The 20,237-nt window shown below is 37.9% G+C and overlaps 1 protein-coding gene across 2 annotated transcripts in view; it reads right to left on the bottom strand.

Moving 5' to 3' along the window:
* The window catches only part of PAIP2B (poly(A) binding protein interacting protein 2B), a 36,299-nt gene that overhangs the window by 5,858 nt on the left and 10,204 nt on the right, over positions 1 to 20,237 (bottom strand). The window contains exons 2-3 of one of the 2 annotated variants that reach the window (XM_010995376.3): positions 4,802 to 4,950; positions 809 to 985 (exon numbers count right to left, since the gene is read on the bottom strand). In XM_010995376.3, coding sequence (XP_010993678.1) covers positions 809 to 985; positions 4,802 to 4,939 — 315 coding nt within the window. In that variant the 5' untranslated portion in view covers positions 4,940 to 4,950. The remainder of the gene's footprint in view (positions 1 to 808; positions 986 to 4,801; positions 4,951 to 20,237) is intronic. The other variant, XM_064494407.1, reaches the window with a different exon arrangement.

Here is a 20,237-nt window from a genome sequence, read left to right as displayed (position 1 = left end):
ATTAAGCCCTGCTAACCTCATTCTCTCCTTCCTGCTTTAGACTCCTATTCCCTTCATGGTGCTTTCGTTAGAGGCTTGTTAAGTCCAACTCTAAAAATAATTTTTTAATTCATTGAGTACCTTAGCTTAATGAAAATCAGAGTACTCCAGCAAGCCAGTTTGGTTACCACAATCCCTAGTTGGTTTTTTTTTTTTTTTCCTCTCCATTCTGCTGCATTCTCTTTGGTATCTACTCTCGGGAGAGTTGCCATATCTAAAACATTGGCAAACTGCAGGGCACAATCATTCAAAACATGAGTTGTGTTGAGAATGGTATCACTTACAGAATTCTGACATTACGTAACTGTGGAAGGCAGGGAATTCATTTATCCGGTCTTCTAATTACATGTGAAAAATGACCTCTTAGGAGTATGTTCCTTCCACAATGAACAGGCAGTTTTTCTAACAGCATCATTCAAAACTATAAATACAGATTTGCGGGCTAGTAAAAGGAAAGGACAGCAGCAGATGATAATCTGAAACCAAACCTCTTCCACGCTCAAATTTTTATCCTTAATCCCAGTTCTGCTTTGAGAAGCCCACTGGAGAAAATGAAAGCTGGTGATGTTGCAATAATGACGCTTTCACAGTGCTCTGAGTGGTGCATCTTCAATGTACCCTCTTATTAACACGCAGGTGATGAGTGAAGGAACAGCAGCTCAGAGGGCCCCAGAGCTCGCCCAAGGTTGGAGGGCCGAAGGGAGAGCCTGTGACTCCAAATCCCACACTCTTTTCGCTATGTCACACGTCGAACTACATATGCTCTTACCAAAATATCTTCAGAATCATGACCATCACTGACCGACAGTCCATTGAACTGTTGCTGCAACTGGCCCATGGCCTGAGGCAGGTCTCGCGATGGAATAAACCAGTCTTGGTCTTCCTCATCCAGCATCTCCTGGAAGCAGCGGTCAAGGAACTCTTGCTCCTGCAGCTCCTCCTCCACCTAGCAAGCAAGGGCAAGAGCTCAGACTTACTGTCCCAGTGGGACTCACACCTTTTTTCTCCACCACTTTCTTTCAGAGGTTATTACTCTGCAATTAAGAATGATCTTCCAGATATCCCACGCTCCTGGATTGGAAGAATCAATATTGTTAAAATGGCCACACTGCCCAAGGCAATCTACAGATTTAATGCAATCCCTATCAAATTACCCAGGACAGATTTCACAGAACTAGAACAAATCATAGTAAAATTTATATGGAACCATCAAAGACCTAGAACTGCCAAAGCATTACTGAAGAGAAAGAAAGAGGCTGGAGGAATAACTCTCCCAGACTTCAGACAACTCTATAGAGCTACAGTCATCAAGACAGCATGGTATTGGTACAAAAACAGACATAGAGACCAATGGAACAGAATAGAGAGCCCACAAATGAACCCACAAACTTTTGGTCAACTAATCTTCGACAAAGGAGGCAAGAATATACAATGGAATAAAGACAGTCTCTTCAGCAAATGGTGTTGGGAAAACTGGACAGCAGCATGTAAAGCAATAAAGCTAGAACACTCCCTTACACCGTACACAAAAATAAACTCAAAATGGATCAAAGACTTAAACATAAGACAAGATACAATAAACCTCCTACAGGAAAATATAGGCAAAACATTATCTGACATACATCTCAAAAATTTTCTCTTAGAAGAAATAAAAGCAAGAATAAACAAATGGGACCTAATGAAACTTAAAAGCTTCTGCACAGCAAAGGAAACCATAAGTAAAACAAAAAGACAACCTATAGAATGGGAGAAAATTTTTGCAAATGAAACCGACAAAGGCTTGATCTCCAGAACGTATAAGCAGCTCACACGACTTAATAAGAAACAACCAAACAACCCAATCCAAAAATGGGCAAAAGATCTAAACAAGCAATTCTCCAAGGAAGACATACAAATGATCAATAGGCACATGAAAAAATGTTCAGTATCACTAATTATCAGAGAAATGCAAATCAAAACTACAATGAGGTATCACCTCACACCAGTCAGAATGGCCATCATTCAAAAATCCACAAATGACAAATGCTGGAGAGGCTGTGGAGAAAGGGGAACCCTCCTACACTTCTTGTGGGAATGCAGTTTGGTGCAGCCACTATGGAAAACAGTATGGAGATTCCTCAAAAGACTAGGAATAGACTTACTGTATGACCCAGGAATCCCGCTCCTGGGCTTATATCCAGAAGGAACCCCACTTCAGGATGACACCTGCACCCCAGTGTTCATAGCAGCACTATTTACAATAGCCAAGACATGGAAACAGCCTAAATGTCCATCAACAGATGACTGGATAAAGAAGATGTGGTATACTTTTACAATGGAATACTACTCAGCCATAAAAACCGACAACATAACGCCATTTGCAGCAACATGGATGCTCCTGGAGAATGTCATTCTAAGTGAAGTAAGCCAGAAAGAGAAAGAAGAATACCATATGAGATCGCTTATATGTGGAATCTAAAAAACAAAAACAAAAACAAAAACAAAAAACAAAAACAAAAAAACAAAGCATAAATACAAAACAGAAATAGACTCACAGACATAGAATACAAACTTGTGGTTGCCAAAGGGATGGAGGGTGGGACGGGATAGATGGGATTTCAAAATTGTAGAATATATAAACAAGATTATACTGTATAGCACAGGGAACTATATACAAGATCTTGTGGTAGCTCACAGAGAAAAAAATGTGACAATGAATATACATATGTTCACGTATAACTGAAAAATTGTGCTCTACACTGGAATTTGACACAACATTGTAAAATGATTATAAATCAATAAAAAAATGTTTAAAAAAATGATCTTCCATGAGATCGACTAAGAATTACAATGCTTCTAATGACAGGCTAGAGAAAATGAAATTTTTAGTTTTTTTTTTCAACCAAATTCATTCAAAAATAAGACTGAGGAAATAGTGATTCAAAATAACAGAAATTCCAGGTCTTCACAGATCTTCTGACATCTCTGATACATGACACAGATACTTCCCACTCATATGGCACTTAGAGAAAATCATTTTAAAGCTTGAAATTCTTTTCTCAATCTTTTTAAGAAGCAATTCTCCTTAAATGTCCCATCTTACAAGTAAGAAGGTATAGAAACTATGTAACTAGACCGCGACCTGAATACCTGAGATTAAATCAAAACCAACTCTAAGCTTCTGGCCCACTTTTCTGGGAATGAGGCCCCTTCCGGAGAAAAATACTTTCAGAACCTTAGAAAGATGTAAAGAACACTTTTTGGCATACCAACAGAAAATGATGTCATCGTAGTATTCTTTCAAAACAAGAAGAAATAATGTGAATAGTGAAACAAAGTCATATTTCTTAGAGGTTGCCCTAAACTAAAGCAATATATAGCTAGGATACTTTACATTTCTTTGCACACTGTTAACTCTTAGTAAAAAGTATGCTTTACTCTGGAGAGTAAGTGTGGTTTTAACAGGCCTCCCGCTTCGTATCTGGCCATCCACTTCCTGCAGGCTGCCTGGTGACAGAGTCGCGGCTCACTGGTGCCACCACTAGGGGGCTGGTCAAGCAAAAATAATCACTCAAACTGACTAACACACTTAACCTCATGAATTCAAAGGAAAAGTCACTGGTAGCGAGCTTAAACATACTATTTCAGTAACATTACAATTAGCCACACTTTTTTTTTTAACCTCAAATAAGTAAGTTTCGAGGTACTTAAAACACCAACAACTAGAAAATATTTCCAAACTACAAGATTTGATGGGACTGCTCAAGATCTGCCCCAACTCTCCCCAAGAACGTTAATGACTCTGTATTAAATCAACCCTGTTCACAGGCACAGTCCAAGAAAATGGTTACTGGACCCAGGGGTGTGACAGGGAGCATGTTCTATGTACTAGTCACACAGGCCACAACACAGGGAGCCACAGGGGGTGGAACTGCTGGCTGCCCCCTAAACTTGTTTCCTTCTCCCCAGAGCACCGGGCTGTTCAGTTAAAACCACATTTCCAAGTAAGGGAGGGTGTAGCTCAGTGGTAGAGTGCTTGCCTAGCATGCACGAGGTCCTGGATTCAATCCCCAGTACTGCCATTTAAACAAATAAACCTAATTACCTTCCCTCCCCTGAAAAAAAGAAAAAGAACCCCACATTTCCTGTCTCCCATGCTGGATATGGCCATGTAACTATTGATCACGTAATGTCCCCAGAAGGGATATGAGCACTTTGGCATCACCTTTGCCTTTGGCTCTCTTGCTTTCTTTGTTATCCTTCACCTACTCAGCTGATAAAATGTCCCGGGGGGTGGCAGAGCCCCATCACGGGGGGAACCGAGTGCTCCCAGAGTCACTGGTCTACCTCGAATGCTTACCTTGGGCTGTTAATATCACAGAGATGTAAGACAAACAATTACTGCCGGACCTTTGTGGGAGCAGTCTAGCCTTCCCCGACCTGATACACTTCTCCATCTCAGACTTGCATTCTGCTGGTCCCCGAGTTTCTATTTGCGCTGGCCTGTCTGCACACAACTGCTGTTTCCCAGAAGTCTACACTGGAACACCATGCCACTAGATCCTCTTTTAATCAGTGTGGTAGAAAAATTTCAATACCCTCCTCCAAGCTATTTTCAATCTGGTCCCTTACCAGTTGAAATTGCTTCTTGGTCAGTCCAGACCAGGCTTCTGAGTATTTTTAAGTTATTCTAACGCCAATGAACCCATTCTCTTAGAACAGACTGACAGTAAACTATTACAGCTGTTGAGTTACACGTGTCAGTGACCTTCCGCTTCCTTACCTGCCTGTTGAAATCCTCTTCATTCTCCATCCACATGTACTCTGCAAATGGGTTTTCTTTCTCATCGTGCCCATTTAACGCCTGGTCCTCTTTGGATTTTACATTGGGTGATGTATTCACCACACTGGATCCATTCATTATGATAGAACCTAAACGGGAGCAAACAAGAAAAGGATAAAATGATACAGGGATCAAAGGAAATGAAAAACCTGTAATATCCACATTCCTCCAGATGCCTCTGCAGTTCTAAATCAAAGTTATTAACTACAGATAAACAGAAACTGCTAGTCTGGGACTGTTACAAAACTAGCCATATCCTGGAGTTATCAACTATACAGATGTACAATTCTTTAAGTGTTAAAAGAAAAAAAATGTGTAGGCTCAGTTAGCCTTTCTAGGCAAGTGGGTTGGCAGTGGGGAAAATCTTTTCAAGCCAAATTTCTCTAGGTTCTTCTAGAAACTAACCAAGATCACACAGTTTTCTTAACATTTAAATAGGGAGAGAAAATGCATTCTTAAGAAACACTGTAAACAAGTGCATCTTATTCTGATTCTTAGGCTCTGTTTTTCTTTAAAACATATTAAAAAAAATAATACATGTTCATTGCATTTAAAAGCAAAAGGGAAAAAAGTAAGGTAACAGTTGTCTAACCATCCAGAGTTAAAAAATGGTTAACAAAGTTGTTGGATATAACCCTCCTGACTTCCCCTATGTGTACGCAGATCCATACACACAGACCCGTTCCCCAGGTGCCCACTCGTACAGTAACAGTGCGACGCTCCAGCACTGGCTTTTCCTCATTTCTAGGTTAACATAGCTGTGCTGTCATCTGGTGTTTTTCCCATGTTCTGTATTATAAAGGTTGGATGAACTTTTTGTGTTCATCTTTTCTGATTTCCTTAGGATAACTCTTAGAAATAGAACTGCTAAACTGAAAAGAATTTTTTTTGGAGACTTGATTTATTGCCACGCTGCCATATGAATTTAAATTCTCACTGATAGTATGTAAGTGCCTGTGTCTCTGCATTCCTGTTATTTCTTTAAACCACTGCCAACCTCATAATAAGAGAAAACTTGCAAGTTATTGTTTTCATTTACATTTCTTTGATTTTTTACTGAGGCTGAGTATTTTTAGGTAAGCTTACTAGCCATTTATACATCTTATTTTGTAATTTTTCTGCTAAAGTACTTCACCTGTTTTTTTCTCAGGGTATATATCATTTCCTTATCTTTTGTAAGAATTTTTACATCTGTCATAATTTTTATTTTTCATAAACTAATTTATAAATAAAAATTACTTATTTATTGTATTTGCTTAATTTTTTTGATGGCAGTTTTTGCTGGCTTTAATTTTTGTCTACATCTTGTGTGAGTGTCTGTCTGTCTATGGCTTTTAAAGTATGTACATGTTTTTCACTCTAACTTCCAAATCCATTTTGATGTGTTTGCTATCATCTGGAATATGTCTTTTTTCCTGTTCTTTATTCAAATATTAACTATTCTTCAAAAACCACTGCAGTCTTTATACTACCTCTCCTAAGCTCTTGTACACAGTGAGCATGGTGTTAATACTACTTAATTGTTGTTTCATGTGTGTAATTTTTCTCTTTCCAATTAGATTCTCAACTCCTGAAACACAAGATGGAGGTTTATCCACTTGTAACTTACCTAAATATTAGGAACTCCAAAAACAGGTGGATCACCAGGTTTAGTTAGGCCGCTTTCCTTTCTAGCTTGTCTCTTCACTCTCAGCTCCATTCCCTCCCACACCCTCCCCGGGGCATCTTTACGCGTTAACAAGTTCTTTCCTCACTCATTTCTATCTTGGCAACATTCATGAAAAAGTCCTTCTCTGCTTCTGTGTACGCTAAAAAATGTTGGCTTACTCCCCTTGAGAGTTTTTGCAATTTTCTAACCTGTTACGAACAGTAGAAAATCTAATCTTAAAAGACAAAGTAGAAATTGTAAAGAGTATGAAATAGATGGAAAAACGATTCATTGATAGTTCAGAAAGAATTTAAGACAGCACCCATTTAATTTACTGTTGGTTTAAATAGGGCCCGTAGTAAGAAATATACCAGTTTACCATATTTATATACAGACAAAAGAAATCAATGATTATTCCAAACACTGTTTCAGAATAATAATTCCATAAGGCTCTAAAAGGTGGGGTAGTTCTTTATTTTTACCACTTCCATTTGCAGCATAAAAATGACAGTAGCAAGTCTGCTCTAAATGCCAGGGCAACTGCCTTAGTGGGTATTCTTGATCACAGAGACTCTTACGGGTCTTGAACCTTGCTGGGTAGCAGATGACACAGTTCTATTTCCAAAGACTCATTTGGCAGGTGTCTACCACCAACACAGTGATTTCTCCCCATCATTATGGAAGTCATCCACAGAGAATCACAGTTTGGTTTTCTAAAACATCTGTCTTTGCCTGGAAAATAAAACCTGAGTGCTCCTGACCAGAAGGGAAAAAGGGAAGGCAGAGGAAGACAGAACAGAATAACCTGGCTAATTCAAGAGCAAGGCAAAACACAGAGAATTAAATTGCAGGGTACACTCGCTCATGAGAAAGGGAATGGAAAATTACCAGAAACTCAACATGGAGATGTTACCCAATTTAACGCAAACACTTTAGAAAAGGTGAAAACGCTGAGCTACGAGACTGTCAGCACCAGAAGAGCGGTCTTCTCGTCGTAGGTTATACAGTGTTGATTTGTATTTTATACCAGTCCACCCATGTATTCCACACAATTGGGAAGTTTGCCTTCTCCAAATAGCAGCAACCCAGTAACTTAATTTGTATAGTATTTAACAATTTATAAAGCACTCTCATACCTATGTTGTAACTTATGGCACATAATCTGCCCAACCTCACTTTGGAAAAACACCTAGACAGTGCTATAGTAAGACCAAAGAAGGTACCGGTTCAGGGGTTAAGCAAATTGAGTTGCTGGGTTAGTTCAATAACAGTACTGGTCTGTAGGCCGACTGGGTGACAGAGAACTGGGTATTTAATGCACCCCTTGCCTTTAGCAGTCAGGTGTGAATGGGGAGATTTTGCTGGAGATTGGTAACACCTAGGTAGGACATTCAGGATGCCTTCCAACCTGGAGAAGACCCCAGGTAAGAGAGGACCACGGCCTGCAACTTCCCTGACCTTCCTGCTTCCAGAACTGCATGTACCATTCTCTGTTTTCAGCTCCTCTCCAGCTTCCTGTCCATCACGCCTACCCGCCAAGCGCACAGTGTTTCTCTAAACTACCCTGCTTTGACCTTTCACGTTCATTATTTCATTTGATCCTCCCACATCAAGGCACATCACTGTGAAATTCTAGTGTAGTGGAGACAAAGAAAATAGCCCCGAAGCGTCCACAGATGGGGGAAATGCTTGGTTACATATGTAGGATCACAAATCAGAACGGCTGCCATGGTGTCAGCTATACTACACAGAGGCCCAGGGGACAAGGAACTCAATCTTGTTAACAACCATCTGAGTGAGTTCAGAAGTTCGTCTTCCCCTAGTCAAGCCTTCAGATGAGGTTGTCACTCCCGCTGACAGCCTGACTGTGAGTTCACGAGACAGAGGCACCCGGCTGAGCTGCTGCCAGCTTCCTGACCCCCAGGAACTGTGAGATAATAAATGTTTGTTGTTTTAACCTGCTAAACTTTGGGGTAAGTTGTTATATAATAATAAATAACTAATGTAGGTATTCAACAAACACCGACAACTAGCTTAGTCACACAAACCACCAGTTGCCACATCTTTCCACTTACCTATTAAGAGGACAGATGTGCAGTGTGAAGTAGGTCATTGCTTGATAAGTTCTTCAAGAACTAGACCTCAACAGTACATAAAGCAGTTGGTCTCTGGTCTGTGTCTACAGTGCATTAAGAAATCTAAGAACTATTTGAAACTTACTCCCCCTCCATCTCACTTTCCTTCTTATACACGTGGCAAATATGCAGAAAATGGAAAAAAAACAATGTCATTTGGCTGAAGATGGGAAAGCATGTAGTCCTGTTCGGAGTCAAAGCAGGTCAAAGCAAAGTTCCTGCCAAGCATTTGATTTAACACTTCATCATGGCCAAAGGCTTGTGTTTAAGATATTTGGCTTGAAACAGGGGCCTCGGTTCCCAGCCATAAAGAACTTCAGGACTTTTAATATATCTAGGATATTTCTAGAATACAAACGTCATCAGTTCAACACTTTGAAAAGCCACAACTTTCAGATCCAACACGCTCATACCAAAAACTGGCTATTTTTGAACCTAAATGAGATTTCTCAGAAGCTATAAACCTAGATTGTGCCCAGGACAACAGCTTGACTGTCAAGAATACTTGGGACTTTTGAATGAATTACTGGGAAAAAGTCTTTTGAGCCGTTGATATAAAAACTAGTCTCTACTATTCTGTTTCCTATAGTTTGGTAAACTTCATTCAGTCTGGTTAATATCATTTTAAAAATTAAACATTGTGGTTTAATGTAAACAGCTTTACATTTTACTTTTATTTTACTCCAAATATGCTGCCGCTAGATTCAGCTTTCGTCTTTTCCCAGTCACATGTCAGCAACTCAGGTAATGAGATGCACTCGCTCACTAAAATCTGTGTGCCTGTCTACCACAGGCACTGTGATTGGTGCTTTGGCAGGGTACATAGTCCTTGCCCTGCAGTATTTACATTCTCCCAGGAGAGAGATAAGCAAATAATTAAGAATAATTACTATTGAGTTAAAAGGAGAAGTAAAAGGGACTATTAGAAAACAACAGGAAGACCCAACCTAGTCCAGGAGTAGGGGACAATTAGGAAAGGTGTCTCTGCACAAGCAACAGGGAAGGAGAGGGAAATGCATGTGCGAAGACTCGGAGGCAGGAGGGAACTTTCAGGAACTGAAGAAGATAGGAATGCATAAAGTTGCAGGGTCAAAGGAGAACCGGTGGGAGAACTGGCAAGGAAGAAAGAAGAGGTTGCAGAGGCAGGTGGGACCAGATCACGCAGGACATCAGAGTCTACACGAAGGATTTTGGGTATCACCCTAAAAGCAATGAAAACCATTAAAAAGGGTTCTCAGCAGCCCAGTGACACAATTCAATTTAAATTTTGAGACCAGTCAGGCTGCCATATGGAAAATGGATTGGAGAGACCGAGGGTGGATAATGGGAGACCAGTAAGGCAGCTAATGTGCTAAATCCAGATGAAAAAAAATGGTAGCTATGTGGACTAAGATAATGGCATTAAGAAGAGAGTAGGCAGATTCCAAAACTATTTTAGGTTGTTTTTGTGAGGAACTGGATGGGGGGAGACAGGGTGAGGGAAATATCAAGGATAACTTTGGCACAAGGAACCAGGTGGGTGGTAATGTCATTCACGGAGCTAAGGAACTCTGTGGGAAGGGTAAGCTTTTCTTGGGTGCTGATGGGGAGTGAAGGAAGAAAGGGTGATGAGTTCTGTTTTGGACATATTAAATGCGTCATGCCTCTGAAACACTCAAATGGTGATGTAAGTAGGTTGTCTATATGCATCAATAGGAGAGGTATGACTAAACAGATAAATTTGGAGTAGTCATTTACATAAACGGTAACAGAAGTCATGGGACTAGAATATATTGCCTAAGGAAAAAGGGCAAAGGGAGATGAGAAGAGGATTCAGGACCCAGATCTGACAAGTTTGAACGTTTTAAAGCCTTCCAACCCATGAACACGTTCTATCTTTCCATCTGTTTGTGTTGTCTCCAATTTCGTTCATCAATGTCTTATAGTTTTCCAAGTACGGGTCTTTTACCTCTTTAGTTAGATATTCCCTAAGTATTTTATTCTTTTTGAAGTGATTGTAAATGAATTTGCTTCCTTAATTTCTCTTTCTGATAGTTTGATGTTAGTATACAGAAATGTAACAGATTTCTGTATATTAATTTTGTATCCTACAACTTTACCAAATTCATTGATAAGCTCTGGTAGTTTTTTTTGTTACATCTTTAGGATTTTTTATATATAGTTTCATGTCATCTGCAAAGAGTGACAGTTTTACCCCTTCCTTTTCAATTTGGAGTCCTTTTATCTCTTTTTCTTATCTAATTGCAAGGGGTAGGACTTCCAATACTATGTTGAATGTAAGTGGTGAGAGTGGGCATCCTTGTCTTTTTCCTGATTTTAGAGGAAATGCTTTCAGCTTTCCACCATTGAGTATGATGTTAGCTATGGGCTTATTATATATGGCCTTTATTATTTTGAGGTATGTTCCCTCTTTACCCACTTTGTGGAGAGTTTTTATCATAAATGGATGTTGAATTTTGTCAAGAGCTTTTGCTGTATCTACTGAGATGATCATGATTTTTTTTTTCAGTTTGTTAATGTGGTGTACCACACTGATTGATTTGCAGATATTGAACCATCCTTGTATCCCTGGGATAAATCCTGCTTGATCATAGTGTCTGATCCTTTTAATGTATTGTTGGATTTGTAAATATTTTATTGAGGATTTTTGCCTCTGTGGTCATCAGTAATATTGTCCTTTAATTTGTGTGTGTGTGTGTGTGTGGTATCTTTGTTGGCTTTGGTATCAGGGTGATGCTGGTCTTGTAAAATAAGTTCCAAAGCATTCCTTGTTTTCCTGCAATTTTTTGGGCTAGTTTGAGAAGGAAAGGTATTAACTCTTCCCTAAATGTTTGGTAGAATTCACCTGTGAAGTCATCTGGTCCCGGACTTTGTTGAGTTGGTTTTTTTTTTAATTACTGATTTAATTTCGTTATTGGTAACTGGTCTCTTCATTTTTTGTTTCTTCCTTGTTTCATCTTGAGAGATTGTATATTCTAGGAATTTGTCCGTTTCTTCTAAGGTGACCATTTTATTTGCATATAGCTTTTTGAAAGCAATTTCTTACGATCCTTTTAGGTGTTGGTAGTAACTTCTTTTTCATTTCTGATTTTACTTATTTGGGTCTTCTTTTTTTTTCCTTGCTGAGTCTGGCTAAAGGTTTATCAATTTTTATCAGAGAAATGTAAATCAAAATTACAATGTAGTATCACCTCACACCAGTCAGAATGGCCATCATTCAAAAATCCACAAATGACAAATGCTGGAGAGGCTGTGGAGAAGAGGGAACCCTCCTTCACTGCTGGTGGGAATGCAGTTTGGTGCAGCCACTGTGGAAAACAGTATGGAGATTCCTCAAAAGACTAGGAATAGACTTACCATATGACCCAGGAATCCCACTCCTGGGGTTATATCCAGAAGGAACCCTACTTCAGGATGACACCTGCACCCCAATGTTCATAGCAGCATTATTTACAATAGCCAAGACATGGAAACAGCCTAAATGTCCATCAACAGATGACTGGATAAAGAAGATGTGGTATATTTATACAATGGAATACTACTCAGCCATAAAAACCGACAACATAACGCCATTTGCAGCAACATAGATGCTCCTGGAGAATGTCATTCTAAGTGAAGTAAGCCAGAAAGAGAAAGAAAAATACCATATAAGATCGCTCATATGTGGAATCTAAAAAAAAAACAAACAAAGCATAAATACAAAACAGAAATAGACTCACAGACACAGAATATAAACTTGTGGTTGCCAAGGGGGTCGGGGGTGGGAATAGACTGGGATTTCAAAATTGTAGAATATATAAACAAGATTATACTGTATAGCACAGGGAAATATATACAGGATCTTATGATAGCTCACAGAGAAAAAAAATGTGACAATGAATATATACATGTTCATGTATAACTGAAAAATTGTGCTCTACACTGGAATTTGACACAACATTATAAAATGATTATAAATCAATAAAAAAAAGTTTAAAAAAAGGTTTATCAATTTTATCTTTTCAAAGAAATAGGTCTTAGTCTCGTTGCTCTTTTGATCTTTTATTGTTTTTTAGTCTCTGTTTCATTCATTTATGCTCAGATCTTTATGATTTATTTCCTTCTACTACCTTTGGGTTTTGTTTGTCCTTGTTTTTCTAGTCCCTTTCATGTAAGGTTAGGTTATTTGAGATTTTTCCTATTTCCTGAGGTTGGCTTGTATCACTATAAACTTTCCTGGTTATGATGCATCCCATAGATATATGTCTTACAGTGTTGTAGTCATAAATAATGCATGATATGATTTCAGTTTTCTTAAATTTACTAAGGTTTGTTTTGTGGCTTAGCATATGATCTATCCTGAAGAATGTTCCATGTGCACTTGGAAAGAATGTATATTCTGCTGCTTTTGGATGGAATGTTCTGTAAATATCTATTAAGTCCATTTGGTCTAATATGTCGTTTAAGGCTAGTGTTTCTATATTGATTTTCTGTCTAGGTTATCTGTCCACTTATGGAAGAGGAGTGGTCAAGTCCCCTACTATTACTGTGTTACTGTTGAGGTCTCCTTTTATATCTGTTAATATTTGCCTTATGTATAGGTGCTCCTATGTTGGGTACATATATATTTATAATTGTTATATCTTCTTCTTGGATTGGTCCCTTGATCATTATGTAATATATTTGTCTCTTGTTACAGTCTTTGTTTTAAAGTCTATTTTATTTGATGTAACTATTGAAATTCTGACTTTCTTTTGACTTTCATTTGCATGGAATACCTTTTCCCATCCCTTTCAGTCTGCATGTGTCTTTAGATCTGAAGTGAGTCTCTTTTAGGCAGCAAATATAGGGTCTTGTTTTTGTATCCATTCAGCCAATCTGTGTCTTCTGATTGGAGCACTTAGTCTATTTACACTTGAAGTAATCTTTGATAGGTATGCATTTATTGCCACTTTGTTAATTGTTTTTGTGGTTCTTTTTTCTTTCTTTCTTTCTTCTTTTGTTCTCTTCCTTTGTGATTTGATGACAATCTTCACTGTTACATTTGGATTCCTCTTTCTTTTGTGTATATCTATTATAGATTTTGGGGTTGTAGTTACCATGAGGCCTATCTATAGCCATACACACATACACACACACACACACACACACACACAAACACACACACACATAGTTGTTTTAAGTTGCTGATCTCTCAACTTCAAATGCATTTTAACAACTGCATTTTTACTCCCTTCTCTTCATGATTACTGTTTTTGACATCATATTTTACATCTTTTTGTTATGTGTATCCTTTAACGGCTTATTGCAGATAAAGACCTAAATATACAACCAGAAACCATAAGAATCCTAAAAGAAAATATAGGCAGAACACTCTTTAACATAAATTGTAGCAGTATTTTTTTGGATCTGTCTTCTAAGGCAAAGGAAACAAACGCAAAAACAAAAAATGGGACCTAATTCAACTGAAAAGCTTTTGTACAGCAAAGGAAACTATAAGCAAAATGAAAAGACAACCTACTGAATAGGAGAAGATATGTGCAAATGAGACCTAAAGTGGGTTAATATCCAAAATATATAACAGCTCATACAACTCGTATTAAAAAAAACAAACAGCCTGATTAAAAAATGGGCAGAAGATGCAAATATATATTTTTCCAAAGGACACACAGATGGCCAACATGAAAAGATGCTCAACACTGCTAATCATCAGAGAAATGCAAATCAAAATCACAATGAGATAGCACCTCACAACTGTCAGAATGGTTATCATCAAAAAGACCACAAGTAACAAATGTTGACAAAGATGTGGAGAAAAGGGAACACTATTGGTGGGAATGTAAATTGGTACAGCCATTGGGGAAAACAGGAGGTTTCTCCTAAAATTAAAAACAGAACTACCATATGATCCAGCAATTTCAGCCCTATGTATATATCTAAAGAAAATAAAAACACTAATTTGAAAAGATAATGCAGCCTAATGTTCACAGCAGCATATTTATAATAGCCAAGATCTGGAAGCAACCTTAAGGGTCCATCAAGAGATGAATGGATGAAGAAGATGTATATATACACAATGGAATACTACTCAGTCATAAAAATGAATGAAATGTTGTCATCTGCAACAACTTAGATGGACCTGGAAGGTATTATGCTTAGTGAAATAAATCAGACAGAGAAAGACAAATACTGTATGTTATCACTTATATGTAGAATCTAAAAAATACAACAAATGAATAACTATAACAAAATAGAAACAGACTCACAGATATAGAGAAGAAACTAGTGGTTACCACTGGAGAGAGGGAAGCAGGGAGCAAGATAGAGGTAGAGGATTAAGAGGTACAAACTACTATGTATAAAATAAGTAACTACAAGAATATATTTTACAATGCAGGGAATACAGTCACTATTTTATAACAACTTTAAATGGAGTATAATCTATTAAAAATTTTGATTCACTATGTTATATACCTGAAACTAATATTGTAAACTGACTGTACCCCAATTAAAAAAATAAAGTGTTCAGCACAGCGCCTGTCATATCACAAGCAATCAATGTTAACTTTTATTTGATCATAATTAATAAGTCATGATTTTACTATTTAATAGCTCACCTCCATAATTATGCATGCATGTTTTGCCTATAATGGTAATTGTTGCTAAACGACCCTGTTACTGCTGCTTGATGGAGCTCCCAGTTCTTTTCTATTGGCTCCAAAGATTCCTCTACTATTCCAATAAGATTGAGGTATGTATTATACTTGTTACATGCAGACTAATAAAAGAATATTATAGTCTTCACTTTGGAAAAAGAAAAACATTGCCTGGTGAGGATCGTGACTGAACTGTCGTTGAGTTGGAGATTATTTGTCCTTAAGGCACACGTTGTTTTCGGGTAAGGGTCCTGTGAGTGTGTAGGTAGACTGTTACAGTTATTCTAGGCTAAGGGTCCGAAGAGTATCTTAAGTTTCTGGCAGGTATTCTGGATAACTTCATCAGGTCAAAAGGTCAGATTCCATCCAGGCTGAGTTGACACTTCATTAATGGCTTCCCAGCTCCATTTGAAAGAGCTCTCTTAGCAACACTGATTCCATTTTGATTTACCTTTCATAATGTAAAACATAGTTTTATATGATATGTTATATTTTGCACTAAAATAATTTCTCTCTCCCCTTGTTTTACAAAGTCTTTTACTTAAGTAAATAAATCCATCAGCTTTTCTCCATCATTTGGTGTTAGATCAAGGTGCAAAGAAAGCAGAATGAATAGTTCCGCTTTTTGTGGGGGAGGTAGTTGGGGAGGACACATAAGATACATACACAGAGATTTTAAAAACAGGTTCCAGATCGATCTCTAATTAGAATGATCTTGTCCCCACTATTTCCATTTCATTTATTCTCGGAGAAGCTGCATGGCCTTTAACAGAAAACAAGGAAGTAATCACTCTGCTAAGCTTTCCTGTCTTGACCTCAATACACAAATGCTCCATTAGTTATCTTCCATTGGATGCAAGACAAGGGCTTGCAAACAGAATGTTATAATGCTTGTTAAGCACAGAGAAAACTGAACTTACCTGCAATTAGAAGTTGATAAGAAGCTTTCAAAAGCTTACCAGCTGTCAAGAAGAAAATCATTTGAGTTCCCTAATAGTAAAATACATTAAAAACCCAAGTAAATTACAAATAGAAGCATCTTCTAAATTAAACTCAAGGCTGCCAGATTAGAAAGACAATATAAATAGAAAACAATCTCTTTTCTACTATTATTTAAAATGTGTTCTATACTGACCTATAAATTTGCCCTACTGATGAAATGGAATCTGAAAATCTGGATACAGACACTCTGGGAGGAATAATACTGAACTTAATTACTGCAATAGTCTAGTCCCTGGACCACCGCCAAGAATACAAAACAGAAACATACTCAAACAGGAGTAAGAATACATTTAGTAAGTGTAGAGAAGGCATTTTCCTTTTCAGTGGTTCTCAATCTCTGAAGCACATCAGAATCACCAGGAAGCTTTTCCACAGTCATAGCCTTTCAGATACTCTGATTTGTTAGGCCTGAGCCAAGGTCCAATATTTGTACTTTTGCCTATTAACTGCTATAGGCAATTCTGATACACAGAAAGACTAAAGATTAAGAACAATTTCTCTAATACAGTGGCAAACTCTATGTGGAACGGTACAAATCCCAACTGCCCTAATTCCTACATAAGCAGTTCCCAAATTGGTGTTCTATAAAACATCAGTCTTGTGAATGTTCTTTGCAAAAAAATATTTTTTAATTAATAAAAAAAAAATCCATGATTAAGTAAATTCATTGCTCTAAGAAGACTTGTTTAACTACCAAGCATTTCCCCAATTAATTAACTGCCTTATTTATTATCTATTTATTACATTTTAAACTAACACCTAACAAACTTTTAGAAGCAATGCTTTAAGGATGTTCTGTGATATTACTATTATCTTACTGGAAATGTACAGAACAGACATAAAATGCTCTCCATAAAGGATTTAAAGGTACTCACAGTGAATCAATGATTGACTACAGTCAGTGGCAAGTTCTCTGTACCCAGATCTGCCCTTAAGCTCTACTTCCCCAGGTAAAATTCATCAACTGTCTTCCCAGGATAACATCAAATGGTGATCATAGGGACCCTGACTTCTCTATATTCAGCTCCAACAAGGTATTATTTGCTATTAACATGGAAATATTGCAAACTGTGAATCTTTAGCAGATAACATTCATCAAAACATTCCTATGGGCAAATTATTACGTATGAAATATATGTAACTTTTCTGAATAACGAAAGAACGGCCTCTAAATGTCTTAGACAGATCTGATGACAGTTTAACTTATTTTTCAAATGCACAATAATATTAGAAGTGCCAACATACAAGCCTAAATACAATCTCCGTCTAAGATCTCCCCCGTTTCACATTTGATTGTACATATATTCGAGTAAGCATTACGATTTGTATTGAGAACTGTCTATATATAATCTTAGAAGTTTCTCAAGGGCAAGAATCAAGTCCTTTACACTTTCTGGCATGCTTTTGTGTGCCCACCAGGTCTTCAATAAATAATTTGTTGATGGAGTGCCATTTTTAGAATGCTGTATTCTAAATCCCATTTCCAATAAATTTACCTATGGAGACACACACACATGCGCGCGCGCACACACACACACACACACAAACATCTCATTTCCAAGGAAGGGAAGCGCATGCCCTTAGGGGCCTGGATGTGGGCTGAGCACTCTGCATTGAGTATTAACAGCTACTCCCCACAGCCAGCGACAATATCACTCAGGAATCTGTTTTTGACAGGTTAAATTACTCTTCAGGGGAAAAAAAGGCTCTTCTAGTCCATGAAAATATTGTACATGTTCCTGTTTACTATTTTAGCATTTAATAACACCAGGTGGCTATAATATTCTCTTCACGGCCTGCAGGCTAGCTATAAAATCTTGCCATAGTGGATTATCTAAACTGGAAGCAATCCATACCATGAAGCCCAATAAAAATCACCAAAAAAAGGGACCACATGCTCATTTTATTTGATATATTTCTGGGGGAAAAAGAATTGTCTTCCACAGCAAAATGGGGAAAAAGGAGCTAAGCAGTTTAAATACATGTGTAATGAGGAAGAGAAAACTGTATTCACTGGAAGTCTTTTTAGGAAAGATACCATTTAGGGTGGGAGAAACTCCTTGAAAATTAATTTGGGGTGGAAAGTGAGTCCTTGAGGGGCCAAGGTAAGAGCAGAACTGTTCCATGGGAGAAAGGGAAAGGGTTCCCTGGTTAGCGGGGTCACAGTGCTGGAACAAAGTAAAGATGAAAAAAGTAAGAGCAGTACCTTTCAGACAGTGAAAAGTCTCACATTTTGTAATGTGGACTCTACCCTAAAACACTCATTTTTAGTAAAACTACTAAACTTAGGAGCCTGTGGATTTTTTGGTGTGGAGAGGCAGATGTGATGTCTAAGTTGCAAGGATGGAACAGAATTAGGTCATGAATTGGGAAAGTGTTTGATACAAGCTTACCCAGATTTGTAAGGGAAACAGAGGGTACCATAAGACAATCAAGTTACACAGAGGAAGCAAGAAACCCAGCCAAATACCAGGGGACGAAGATGAGAAAAGAGTAACAGCTCTTCTAAGTACTTCACTAACATTCTCTCTCTTCACCTTCACAACAATCCTGTTGAGGTAGGTGCTATTATTATCCTGGTTTTTCAGATGAATTCTCTGAATCCGCTGATGTTCAGAGATTTGTTAAAGGAAGGTGCAATCTAGTAAGTGCCAGAATTGGGGCTTCACTTAGGTCTTTCTGTCCTCAAAGCCCATGCTCTTAATCACTACCCTACACTCTCACACTTCCCCCTTTAGTTCCAGAATGGCTATGATATAAAACTCTGATTTTTCTCAAATATTGCGAGTAAGAGTGGGAGAACCAGGCTGAAGAAAAATGCCACTCAACCAAAGGACTAGGTCTTTGGAAGGAAAATACAAATAAGGTCACATCACACAACAGTGTGTTAAATCAAAATACATTATATTCCCTACTATGAACATACAATGCTCCATTTAATTTGTAGCTTGCTGGCACTTTTAGGATGAGAAAGCAGACCCCATACTGGTCTATAATCTCTTATGCACAATTCCAAAACACAAAAAGCTCTAAAAACTAAAAATTTTCCATATGCTTCACGTCAAAACACAGTTGACAGTCAAACTTGGCCTGAACTGATGTGAAGCTATATATAGCTTCATTTATCTTAGTGTGAATACTCTTGTTTCTCTGAGAAATATTAATGTGTGTGACTAAGGATTCGGCACCAGACCCACTGAGGTATTATAAAACCCTCAGAGAAAGCATCGCTCTCAAATCTGAAAAATTCTGAATTTCAAAACTTATCTAGCCAAAGATTTTGGATCTTCTGTGGATCTGTATTCCAAAGTATTTTAAAAACTTAATTTCCAAAAATGAATAGATCAGAGATACACAATCTTTAGGATTTCACAGACCAGTAAATTTTCACAAATATTTTCAGGACAACATAAGACGACAATTTGTTTTAACTAAATAAGGATGACAAAAATATCCTTATCAACATAATTTTATAAAAGGATATTGTAACATCCAAAAATACAAGAAGACCTTAATTCAATGCAAAAACCAATTCTTTATATTGAATACATGTAATTTTACGAAAAACACTATGTGGTCCTAATTTTTTTATTTCACAGCTGGTTAAAGTTCACCTAGGACCAGCTCTCATCTGGTCTGAGGCACAGAGCCTGGGGGCTCCATAAAATTATTTCAGGAAGTTGTTAAAAATGCAGCCCCCAGGCTCCATTCTAGGAGATCACGATTCAGAAGGTCTTGGGGTGAGACCCCCAAAATCTATACTGTGTATTAGAAAGCTTGAGGGTTGTTTCTCAGATGCAACAAGCTTCAGAACTGCTCTAGTCTGTAGTCTCCTTTTCCTCCCAATTCTCCTCTGGAGGGGTCAATGGAGCAAAACAGGAAGGTTTCCAAGTAGGGAATCTGCCCAAACCACTGTCTGTAATACCAGTTCTTCCTCCAACAGTCAATGCTGAACC

The sequence above is a fragment of the Camelus dromedarius genome, chromosome 15 (assembly GCF_036321535.1).
Source record: "Camelus dromedarius isolate mCamDro1 chromosome 15, mCamDro1.pat, whole genome shotgun sequence".
Taxonomy (NCBI): Eukaryota; Metazoa; Chordata; class Mammalia; order Artiodactyla; family Camelidae; genus Camelus; species Camelus dromedarius.
This window is presented reverse-complemented; position numbering and strand designations above follow the sequence as displayed.